Raw genomic sequence first — 12500 nt, 5'->3', positions numbered from 1 at the left:
GTGTGTTGGGCTGTGAGTGAGTGTGTGTTGGGCTGTGAGTGAGTGTGTGTTGGGCTGTGAGTGAGTGTGTGTTGGGCTGTGAGTGAGTGTGTGTTGGGCTGTGAGTGAGTGTGTGTTGGGCTGTGAGTGAGTGTGTGTTGGGCTGTGAGTGAGTGTGTGTGTGGGCTGTGAGTGAGTGTGTGTTGGGCTGTGAGTGAGTGTGTGTTGGGCTGTGAGTGAGTGTGTGTTGGGCTGTGAGTGAGTGTGTGTTGGGCTGTGAGTGAGTGTGTGTTGGGCTGTGAGTGAGTGTGTGTTGGGCTGTGAGTGAGTGTGTGTTGGGCTGTGAGTGAGTGTGTGTTGGGCTGTGAGTGAGTGTGTGTTGGCTGTGAGTGAGTGTGTGTTGGGCTGTGAGTGAGTGTGTGTTGGGCTGTGAGTGAGTGTGTGTTGGGCTGTGAGTGAGTGTGTGTTGGGCTGTGAGTGAGTGTGTGTTGGGCTGTGAGTGAGTGTGTGTTGGGCTGTGAGTGAGTGTGTGTTGGGCTGTGAGTGAGTGTGTGTTGGGCTGTGAGTGAGTGTGTGTTGGGCTGTGAGTGAGTGTGTGTTGGGCTGTGAGTGAGTGTGTGTTGGGCTGTGAGTGAGTGTGTGTTGGGCTGTGAGTGAGTGTGTGTTGGCTGTGAGTGAGTGTGTGTTGGGCTGTGAGTGAGTGTGTGTTGGGCTGTGAGTGAGTGTGTGTTAGGCTGTGAGTGAGTGTGTGTTGGGCTGTGAGTGAGTGTGTGTTAGGCTGTGAGTGAGTGTGTGTTCGGCTGTGAGTGAGTGTGTGTTGGGCTGTGAGTGAGTGTGTGTTGGGCTGTGAGTGAGTGTGTGTTAGGCTGTGAGTGAGTGTGTGTTGGGCTGTGAGTGAGTGTGTGTTGGGCTGTGAGTGAGTGTGTGTTGGGCTGTGAGTGAGTGTGTGTTAGGCTGTGAGTGAGTGTGTGTTGGCTGTGAGTGAGTGTGTGTTGGGCTGTGAGTGAGTGTGTGTTGGGCTGTGAGTGAGTGTGTGTTGGGCTGTGAGTGAGTGTGTGTTGGGCTGTGAGTGAGTGTGTGTGTTGGGCTGTGAGTGAGTGTGTGTTGGGCTGTGAGTGAGTGTGTGTTGGGCTGTGAGTGAGTGTGTGTTGGGCTGTGAGTGAGTGTGTGTTGGGCTGTGAGTGAGTGTGTGTTGGGCTGTGAGTGAGTGTGTGTTGGGCTGTGAGTGAGTGTGTGTTGGGCTGTGAGTGAGTGTGTGTTGGGCTGTGAGTGAGTGTGTGTTGGGCTGTGAGTGAGTGTGTGTTCGGCTGTGAGTGAGTGTGTGTTGGGCTGTGAGTGAGTGTGTGTTGGGCTGTGAGTGAGTGTGTGTTGGGCTGTGAGTGAGTGTGTGTTGGGCTGTGAGTGTGTGTGTGTTCGGCTGTGAGTGAGTGTGTGTTCGGCTGTGAGTGAGTGTGTGTTGGGCTGTGAGTGAGTGTGTGTTGGGCTGTGAGTGAGTGTGTGTTGGGCTGTGAGTGAGTGTGTGTTCGGCTGTGAGTGAGTGTGTGTTGGGCTGTGAGTGAGTGTGTGTTGGGCTGTGAGTGTGTGTGTGTTGGGCTGTGAGTGAGTGTGTGTTGGGCTGTGAGTGAGTGTGTGTTGGGCTGTGAGTGTGTGTGTGTTGGGCTGTGAGTGTGTGTGTGTTGGGCTGTGAGTGAGTGTGTGTTGGGCTGTGAGTGAGTGTGTGTTGGGCTGTGAGTGAGTGTGTGTTAGGCTGTGAGTGAGTGTGTGTGTTGGGCTGTGAGTGAGTGTGTGTGTTGGGCTGTGAGTGAGTGTGTGTTGGGCTGTGAGTGAGTGTGTGTTGGGCTGTGAGTGAGTGTGTGTTGGGCTGTGAGTGAGTGTGTGTGTTGGGCTGTGAGTGTGTGTGTGTTCGGCTGTGAGTGAGTGTGTGTTGGGCTGTGAGTGAGTGTGTGTTGGGCTGTGAGTGAGTGTGTGTTGGGCTGTGAGTGAGTGTGTGTTGGGCTGTGAGTGAGTGTGTGTGTTGGGCTGTGAGTGAGTGTGTGTGTTGGCTGTGAGTGTGTGTGTGTTCGGCTGTGAGTGAGTGTGTGTTGGGCTGTGAGTGAGTGTGTGTTCGGCTGTGAGTGAGTGTGTGTTGGGCTGTGAGTGAGTGTGTGTTGGGCTGTGAGTGTGTGTGTGTGTTGGGCTGTGAGTGAGTGTGTGTTGGGCTGTGAGTGAGTGTGTGTTGGGCTGTGAGTGTGTGTGTGTTGGGCTGTGAGTGAGTGTGTGTTGGGCTGTGAGTGTGTGTGTGTTGGGCTGTGAGTGAGTGTGTGTTGGGCTGTGAGTGAGTGTGTGTTGGGCTGTGAGGTGTGTGTGTGTTGGGCTGTGAGTGAGTGTGTGTTTGGCTGTGAGTGTGTGTGTGTGTTGGGCTGTGAGTGAGTGTGTGTTGGGCTGTGAGTGTGTGTGTGTTGGGCTGTGAGTGAGTGTGTGTTGGGCTGTGAGTGTGTGTGTGTTGGGCTGTGAGTGAGTGTGTGTTGGCTGTGAGTGTGTGTGTGTTGGCTGTGAGTGAGTGTGTGTTCGGCTGTGAGTGAGTGTGTGTTGGGCTGTGAGTGAGTGTGTGTTAGGCTGTGAGTGAGTGTGTGTTGGGCTGTGAGTGTGTGTGTGTTGGGCTGTGAGTGAGTGTGTGTTGGCTGTGAGTGAGTGTGTGTTGGGCTGTGAGTGAGTGTGTGTTAGGCTGTGAGTGAGTGTGTGTTGGGCTGTGAGTGAGTGTGTGTTGGGCTGTGAGTGAGTGTGTGTTGGGCTGTGAGTGAGTGTGTGTTTGGCTGTGAGTGAGTGTGTGTTCGGCTGTGAGTGAGTGTGTGTTCGGCTGTGAGTGAGTGTGTGTTGGGCTGTGAGTGTGTGTGTGTTAGGCTGTGAGTGAGTGTGTGTTGGGCTGTGAGTGAGTGTGTGTTAGGCTGTGAGTGAGTGTGTTTTGGCTGTGAGTGAGTGTGTGTTGGGCTGTGAGTGAGTGTGTGTTGGGCTGTGAGTGAGTGTGTGTTGGCTGTGAGTGAGTGTGTGTTGGGCTGTGAGTGAGTGTGTGTTGGGCTGTGAGTGTGTGTGTGTTGGCTGTGAGTGAGTGTGTGTTGGGCTGTGAGTGAGTGTGTGTTGGGCTGTGAGTGTGTGTGTGTTCGGCTGTGAGTGTGTGTGTGTTGGCTGTGAGTGAGTGTGTGTTGGGCTGTGAGTGAGTGTGTGTTGGGCTGTGAGTGAGTGTGTGTTAGGCTGTGAGTGTGTGTGTGTTGGGCTGTGAGTGAGTGTGTGTTGGCTGTGAGTGAGTGTGTGTTGGGCTGTGAGTGAGTGTGTGTTGGGCTGTGAGTGAGTGTGTGTTGGGCTGTGAGTGAGTGTGTGTTGGGCTGTGAGTGAGTGTGTGTGTTGGCTGTGAGTGTGTGTGTGTTGGGCTGTGAGTGAGTGTGTGTTGGGCTGTGAGTGAGTGTGTGTTGGGCTGTGAGTGAGGTGTGTGTTGGGCTGTGAGTGAGTGTGTGTTGGGCTGTGAGTGAGTGTGTGTGTTAGGCTGTGAGTGTGTGTGTGTTAGGCTGTGAGTGAGTGTGTGTTGGGCTGTGAGTGAGTGTGTGTTCGGCTGTGAGTGAGTGTGTGTTGGGCTGTGAGTGAGTGTGTGTTGGGCTGTGAGTGTGTGTGTGTTGGGCTGTGAGTGAGTGTGTGTTGGGCTGTGAGTGAGTGTGTGTTGGGCTGTGAGTGTGTGTGTGTTGGGCTGTGAGTGAGTGTGTGTTGGGCTGTGAGTGTGTGTGTGTGTTGGGCTGTGAGTGAGTGTGTGTTGGGCTGTGAGTGAGTGTGTGTTGGGCTGTGAGTGTGTGTGTGTTGGGCTGTGAGTGAGTGTGTGTTCGGCTGTGAGTGTGTGTGTGTGTTGGGCTGTGAGTGAGTGTGTGTTGGGCTGTGAGTGTGTGTGTGTTGGGCTGTGAGTGAGTGTGTGTTGGGCTGTGAGTGTGTGTGTGTTGGGCTGTGAGTGAGTGTGTGTTGGGCTGTGAGTGTGTGTGTGTTCGGCTGTGAGTGAGTGTGTGTTAGGCTGTGAGTGAGTGTGTGTTGGGCTGTGAGTGAGTGTGTGTTCGGCTGTGAGTGAGTGTGTGTTGGCTGTGAGTGAGTGTGTGTTGGGCTGTGAGTGAGTGTGTGTTGGGCTGTGAGTGAGTGTGTGTTGGGCTGTGAGTGTGTGTGTGTTGGGCTGTGAGTGAGTGTGTGTTGGGCTGTGAGTGAGTGTGTGTTGGGCTGTGAGTGAGTGTGTGTTGGGCTGTGAGTGAGTGTGTGTTGGGCTGTGAGTGAGTGTGTGTTGGGCTGTGAGTGAGTGTGTGTGTTGGGCTGTGAGTGAGTGTGTGTTCGGCTGTGAGTGAGTGTGTGTTAGGCTGTGAGTGAGTGTGTGTTCGGCTGTGAGTGAGTGTGTGTTCGGCTGTGAGTGTGTGTGTGTGTTCGGCTGTGAGTGTGTGTGTGTTCGGCTGTGAGTGAGTGTGTGTTCGGCTGTGAGTGAGTGTGTGTTAGGCTGTGAGTGAGTGTGTGTTCGGCTGTGAGTGAGTGTGTGTTCAGCTGTGAGTGTGTGTGTGTTCGGCTGTGAGTGTGTGTGTGTTCGGCTGTGAGTGAGTGTGTGTTTGGCTGTGAGTGAGTGTGTGTTCGGCTGTGAGTGTGTGTTGGGCTGTGAGTGAGTGTGTGTTGGGCTGAGTGAGTGAGTGTGTGTTCAGCTGTGAGTGAGTGTGTGTTCGGCTCTTGAGTGAGTGTGTGTTCGGCTCTTGAGTGAGTGTGTGTTCGGCTGTGAGTGAGTGTGTGTTCGGCTCTTGAGTGAGTGTGTGTTCGGCTGTGAGTGTGTGTTCGGCTGTGAGTGAGTGTGTGTTCGGCTGTGAGTGAGAGTGTGTTCGGCTGTGAGTGAGTGTGTGTTGGGCTGTGAGTGAGTGTGTGTTGGGCTGTGAGTGTGTGTGTGTTGGGCTGTGAGTGAGTGTGTGTTCGGCTGTGAGTGAGTGTGTGTTGGGCTGTGAGTGAGTGTGTGTTCGGCTGTGAGTGAGTGTGTGTTGGGCTGTGAGTGAGTGTGTGTTTATGGGATGTTTGCTGGTCTCTGGTCGTCCCTCAGGATGTGGCAAGATGCAACAAATTTTGCAGCTATATTTGAGCATTTGGCTTCTTCGCCAAGAATGAAACGGAGTTTTTGGGTTGGATTACAGGTGTTAAATTGGGGAAATATTTGATTAATTTTGGGGTAATAGTGGTCTCTGATGTGTTTATATTTTGGGCATTCTGTGAGGAAGTGCAGCTCGGTCTCCGTCACTCCCAGGATGCAGTGCAAGCAGAGCCTGTCCTCACGGGAGAGCCAGGTCTGTCTCGCTGACCCGTCTCCATGGCCAGACTGTGCTCGCTGAGTCTGTACATCGTCAGGGTTTTCCTGAGGTTCACATCACTCACTGTGCTCAGGTAGTTCGCAACAGTGTACTCTCGATTTAGTGCCGAATAACAGTCCAGTTTGTGTTGGTTTTGAATGGTGTTTGTCCAATGGGTGATGTACTTGTCTTGTTCTGTGTTGATAATTTGTGCGGGCCGAATGTGTGTGAGTGTGTGTGTGTGTGTGTGTGTGTGTGTGTGAGTGTGTGTGTGTGCTGAGGTGTGCTGATCTCTGCAGGAGAGAGCTCAGTCAGTCTCAGCACCAGCTGGCACAGGGGACTCCTCGCCCCGCTCAGCTCTTGGTGTTTTAGGGCTTTGTAATGGTATGTGTTGGGGTCGCTTGTTTTTAGGTGGTTCCAGAATTTGATGGCTCTTTTTTGGATGTTTAGAAGGAGAGGGTATTGGCCTAATTCTGCCCTGCATCCGTTGTTTGGTGTTTTTCTTTGGACTTTGAGAACTCTCTCTCTCTCTCTCTCTCTCTCTCTCTCTCTCTCACACACACAAACACGCCCTCTCTCTCTCTCTCACACACACACACACACACACACCACCTCACTCCTCTCTCTCACACACACACACACACACACGCTCGCGCTCTCTCTCTCTCTCTCTCTCACACACTCACAAAAACACACCCTCTCTCTCTCTCTCTCTCTCACACACACACACACACACTCGCTCACTCTCTCTCACACACACACACACACTCGCTCGCTCTCTCTCTCTCTCTCTCTCTCTCTCTCACACACACACACACACACACACACACACACGCCCTCTCTCTCTCTCTCTCACACACACACACACACACACACACAAACACACTCACATACATCTCTCTCTCACACACACACACACACACACACACACATGTTGGTCTACCTACACACACACACACACACACACACACACACACACACGCCCGCTCTCTCTCTCTCTCTCTCACACACACACACACACACACACACGCCCGCTCTCTCTCTCTCTCTCTCTCTCTCTCTCACACACACACACACACACACACACACACACACACCTCACATACATCTCTCTCTCTCACACACACACACACACACACACACACACACACACACGCCCGCTCTCTCTCTCTCTCTCTCTCTCACACACACACACACACAAACACACTCACATACATCTCTCTCTCTCACACACACACACACACACACATGTTGGTCTACCTACACACACACACACACACACACACACACACGCCCGCTCTCTCTCTCTCTCTCTCTCCCACACACACACACACACACACACACACACACACGCCCGCTCTCTCTCTCTCTCTCTCTCTCACACACACACACACACACACACACACATACATCTCTCTCTCACACACACACACACACATGTTGGTCTACCTATCATTATGAGGACTTTCCATAGACATAATGACTTTTATACTGTATAAACTATAGATTCTATCCTCTAAACCTAACCCTACCCCTAAACCTAACCCTCACAGAAAACTTTCTGTATTTTTACATTTTCAATAAAACATTGTTTAGTATGATTTTTAAGCGATTTGAATTATGGGGACACTAGAAATGTCCTCATAAATCACATTTATAGCATAATACCCTTGTAATTACTAATTTGTAACTTACAAAATTGTCCTCGTAAATCACAAAAACACGCACACACACACACACACACACACACACACACACACACATACATCTCTCTCTCACACACACACACACACACACACACACATACATTCTCTCTCTCTCTCTCACACACACACACATCTCTCTCTCTCTCACACACACACACACATCTCTCTCTCTCTCACACACACACACACACACACACACACACACACACACACACAGAAACAGCACACCACTCCTCAACAACAACACACACATACACACACTATCTCTCTCTCTCACACACTCATACACACACTCATACACAAACACGCTCTCTCTCTCTCTCTCACTCACACAAACACACATTCACAAACACACACAAACGCTCTCTCTCTCTCTCTCTCTCTCTCTCTCACACACACTCACACACTTACTCAGGCACTTTTGAGTCTGAACAGACACACAGTTGACAGAATAGCCATGTGTTAAACTCGCTATAGTTTACTTCAAATGTAAATCAAGTCAATCACTGAAACTTCAGCGCCACCTTGAGGATGAAACAGCAACTCCTGATACTGATAATTCACCCCTGAACACACACAGTGCACATGTGAACTCATTCCTCTTCAAACAAAGAAATACAGATCACATGATAGTAAACCCAAATAAACGTAGAAATAATCACACAATATCATTTATGCTGTCACTCTTACATATCTGGGGTCTTCAATGAGTGTGTGTGTATGTTGTGTAAATGTGGGCGTGTCTTCACTTGATCAACCGTAAGTCAGACAAGTGCTGACAGGCACACAGACGACATGGAGCCACAAACACACACACATTAACACTGGCAGTGAGACATCTGCAGAGAAGCACGCTCAACAAACAACAGGTAAGATTACACACCTGTGCTGCGCACACGTCAAATATAAAGAGTACAGAGCTCAGCGTGACCGCTCCGATCATCATCAGTGCAGATTTGAGATTACTGAGAACATCTGAGCACACTTCATTCAGTCTCTGTTTAGGGTTCACAGTAAGAGTTGAAGGTTTGCTTTGTGGAGTGATATCTCAAGACTGTCCAAGAGACCCTAAAACTCACATTTCTAGTGTTTGAGAGAGACAGAAAGCAGAAGTAAGATATCTTCTCCGATCTCACCGTTTCCTCTCTCACAGCGGAAGACACCACTTCCTCAAACAGACACGACGTACACGAAACATCTCCGACTGCGGAGGCACACACACACGTGTCTGTTGTGTGAGAGTATTGATCAGATCTGTCAGTGATTGTGGTGTTTCTGCAGGGCGTGCGATGGAGGCGTTCAGCTCCAAGGACATGGCCATGAAGGCCCAGAAGAAGATCCTGAGTCACATGGCCAGTAAGTCCATGGTTCACATGTTCATCGACGACAACAGCAGCGACGTTTTGGACGAGCTATACCGCGTCTCGAAAGAGCACACAGGAAACCGCACAGAGGCGCAGAAGGTGGTGAAGAACATGATCAAAATCGCTGTGAAGGTTGGCGTTCTGTTCCGACATGAGAAGTTCAGTCCAGAAGAGCTGAGTCTCGCACAAGACTTCAGGAAAAAGCTCCATCATGGAGCCATGACGGCCATCAGCTTCCAAGAGGTACACACACACACATAATGTGCTCATGCTGATATGAACTATCCCAAACCTTAAGAACTGAGGAGAGGTGTGTTTGTACTTTACTAAGAGATCTGACTTACCATAGACTTACACTAAAGGAGCAAATGACTCTTATGAACCGGTTCTTTTGAATCTAGTGTGAAACACACAGCATGACCAGTATAGTCTGATTCCAGAATGAATGACTCTTATGAACCGGTTCTTTTGAATCTAGCGTGAAACACAAAGCACGACCAGTGTAGTCTGATTCCAGAATGAATGACTCTTATGAACCGGTTCTTTTGAATCTAGCGTGAAACACACAGCGCGACCAGTGTAGTCTGATTCCAGAATGAATGACTCTCATGAACCGGTTCTTTTGAATCTAGCGTGAAACACACAGCGCGACCATTGTAGTCTGATTCCAGAATGAATGACTCTCATGAACCGGTTCTTTTGAATCTAGCGTGAAACACACAGCGCGGCCAGTGTAGTCTGATTCCAGAATGAATGACTCTCGTGAACCGGTTCTTTTGAATCTAGCGTGAAACACACAAGCGCGACCAGTGTAGTCTGATTCCAGAATGAATGACTCGTGAACCGGTTCTTTTGAATCTAGCGTGAAACACACAACGCGACCAGTGTAGTCTGATTCCAGAATGAATGACTCTCGTGAACCGGTTCTTTTGAATCTAGCGTGAAACACACAGCGCGACCAGTGTAGTCTGATTCCAGAATGAATGACTCTCGTGAACCGGTTCTTTTGAATCTAGCGTGAAACACACAGCGCGACCAGTGTAGTCTGATTCCAGAATGAATGACTCTCGTGAACCGGTTCTTTTGAATCTAGCGTGAAACACACAGCGCGACCAGTGTAGTCTGATTCCAGAATGAATGACGCTCGTGAACCGGTTCTTTTGAATCTAGCGTGAAACACACAGCGCGACCATTGTAGTCTGATTCCAGAATGAATGACTCTCATGAACCGGTTCTTTTGAATCTAGCGTGAAACACACAGCGCGGCCAGTGTAGTCTGATTCCAGAATGAATGACTCTCATGAACCGGTTCTTTTGAATCTAGCGTGAAACACACAGCGCGGCCAGTGTAGTCTGATTCCAGAATGAATGACTCTTATGAACCGGTTCTTTTGAATCTAGTGTGAAACAATCCGACTCTCACTCTCTCTCGCTCACTCTCTCTCTCTGTCTCTCTCCCTCTCTCACTCTCTCTGTCTCTCTCCCTCTCTCACTCTCTCTGTCTCTCTCCCCTCTCTCTCTCTCTCTCTCTCTCTCTGTCAGGTGGAGTTCACGTTTGATAAGACTGTAATGACGGAGCTGCTGTCTGAATGTCGTGATTTAATGCTGAAGCTGGTGGAGAAGCACCTGACGGGGAAGTCTCTGGACCGCATCAGACACGTGTTTAATCATTACTCTGACCCCGAGCTCCTCACACACCTGTACGACCCATGAGGCGCTCAAAGATAACCTCACAAAGATCTGCGATGGACTCAACCTGTATGATAGAGGAGGGCAAACTCTGAGCGGAGGGTCACAGATGAACCGTCGGTCAGATCTGCTGCAGAAAGACTGAAGATCAAAGACACTCTGATGAGGCGTTCATGTTGTATTAATGTAACATTATTTTAAAGTTAAACAGTATTAAACTTACAGTTGTTTCATTGCTTTCAGTGATGACTGTTTCAACACAGGTTTCATTGGTCAAAACAGACTTTCTAATGTACTCAAGTATTAAGACCAAAACTGAACAAGTGCTTTGACATGTACAGACAGATCATACGTGTTCGTGTTGATCATTTATTAATAATGTTGCATATACTGCAATCGGTAAAATCATCAACCAGATCAAATATCCTTGAGTCATATGTCGTTGGAAAGCTCTTAAAGAGTAGAATACAACCAGACTATTTGTTTTACTCACAGACAAACACACTGCGAGTAATAGCCAAATATATGTATTTGACAAGGTGAACAGGTGTAAGCTTAAATGCAGCGTTTTTGCTTATAACTTCACGAAAAATAAACAGAACATGAATCATCACATAGCATTACCCAGCAGAGGTGATTGTCTTTAAAAGCGAGCCCACACACAACATTATCGGAAGTGGAGATCATTGGATAATTGACACAAAGCACAATGTGCACAGCATCTGGCTAAAAACACATTTGCTTTCCTGGATCACATGACCTCATCGGAAATGCTGTAGTGTCATGGAGCGCTAACCCGGTCGGATCAGGCTCAGACTGGTAAAAAGTCTTTGGGGAGAGAGAAGTGTGATTGGTGACTGTTGTTACATATGACCACCAGGAGATGGCGCCAAATAACTCAAAACCTTAGCAATGTAGCATCGCCAAGGTCTTTAGATTATAATGACCAAATATGAAGTAGATCTGATGAAATCTCTAGGAGGAGTTTGTTAAAGTACTGAGGCCTGGAAATGCCAAAACAGAGCAACAATTTAAGAGAAAAAAAATGGCCGACTTCCTGTTGAGTTTAGGCCAGGGGTCCAGAGACTTTATTGTAGGTATTGGCATGTGACACGCGTGTACCAGCGTTCATACATGTAGGTGAAGCGTGGCGTAAACGCACATCCTTGAATGTTTGTAGGTGGCTATTGAGCCACACCTCATTCTGAACCCGTATCAGATGTACATTTACGCCACTGTTTTTGAGAATGTTTACACACTCAAACATGCAGTTTCTTTGGCTGAGAGTCACATAATTCATCATAACCTGTATCATAAAGAAAAGTGAAGCGTTGTCTTTAAATCGACACAAACACTTGATGCTCGTTGGTTAATAAATACATCTTGGAGAGGAAGAAAGTCAGCGTTAAACACTATTTTGCTTTAGTTTATTTGCCATTTTGGACTGACCAGCTTTAAGTTCACTCAATCTGACCAGTCCCAAATGTCTCGATGTCTCAATATCCCAATGTCTCAATATCCCAATGTCCCATTGTCTCAATATCCCAATGTCTCAATGTCTCGATGTCCCACTGTCTCGATGTCTCATTGTCTCAATGTCTCATTGTCTCAATGTCCCAATGTCTCAATATCCCATTGTCTCGATGTCCCATTGATCTCGATGTCTCATTGTCTCAATGTCCCAATGTCTCATCTCGATGTCTCATTGTCTCAATATCCCAATGTCTCGATGTCCCATTGTCTCGATGTCTCAATATCCCATTGTCTCAATGTCCCATTGTCTCGATGTCTCAATATCCCATTGTCTAGATGTCCCATTGTCTCGATGTCTCAATATCCCAATGTCTCAATGTCTCGATGTCCCATTGTCTCGATGTCTCAATATCCCAATGTCTCAATGTCTCGATGTCCCATTGTCTCGATGTCTCAATATCCCATTGTCTCAATGTCTCGATGTCCCATTGTCTCGATGTCTCAATATACCATTGTCTCGATGTCCCATTGTCTCGATGTCTCATTGTCTCAATGTCCCATTGTCTCGATGTCCCATTGTCTCGCTGTCTCATTGTCTCAATGTCTCAATATCCCAATGTCTCAATATCCCAATGTCCCATTGTCTCAATATCCCAATGTCTCAATGTCTCGATGTCCCATTGTCTCGATGTCTCATTGTCTCTATGTCTCATTGTCTCAATGTCCAAAATGTCTCAATATCCCAATGTCTCGATGTCCCATTGACTCGATGTCTCATTGTCTCGATGTCTCATTGTCTCAATGTCCCAATGTCTCATCTCGATGTCTCATTGTCTCAATATCCCAATGTCTCGATGTCCCATTGTCTCGATGTCTCAATATCCCATTGTCTCAATGTCCCATTGTCTTGATGTCTCAATATCCCATTGTCTCGATGTCCCATTGTCTCGATGTCTCAATATCCCAATGTCTCA

The 12500-nt window shown here is 48.4% G+C and overlaps 1 protein-coding gene across 1 annotated transcript; it reads left to right on the top strand.

Moving 5' to 3' along the window:
* Positions 1-7767: 7767 nt before the first annotated feature.
* On the top strand, positions 7768-10554 carry LOC127641846 (tumor necrosis factor, alpha-induced protein 8-like protein 2 A). The gene is made up of 3 exons (XM_052124662.1): positions 7768-7869; positions 8282-8607; positions 9907-10554. The coding sequence occupies exons 2-3, from the start codon at positions 8290-8292 to the stop codon at positions 10075-10077; spliced, it is 489 nt and encodes a 162-aa protein (XP_051980622.1). The 5' UTR covers positions 7768-7869; positions 8282-8289; the 3' UTR covers positions 10078-10554.
* Positions 10555-12500: the final 1946 nt, after the last annotated feature.

Source organism: Xyrauchen texanus, unplaced genomic scaffold (assembly GCF_025860055.1).
Source record: "Xyrauchen texanus isolate HMW12.3.18 unplaced genomic scaffold, RBS_HiC_50CHRs HiC_scaffold_191, whole genome shotgun sequence".
Lineage (NCBI taxonomy): Eukaryota > Metazoa > Chordata > Actinopteri > Cypriniformes > Catostomidae > Xyrauchen > Xyrauchen texanus.
Note: the sequence above shows the minus strand (reverse complement) of the source record. Positions and strands in the feature narration are given on the sequence as shown.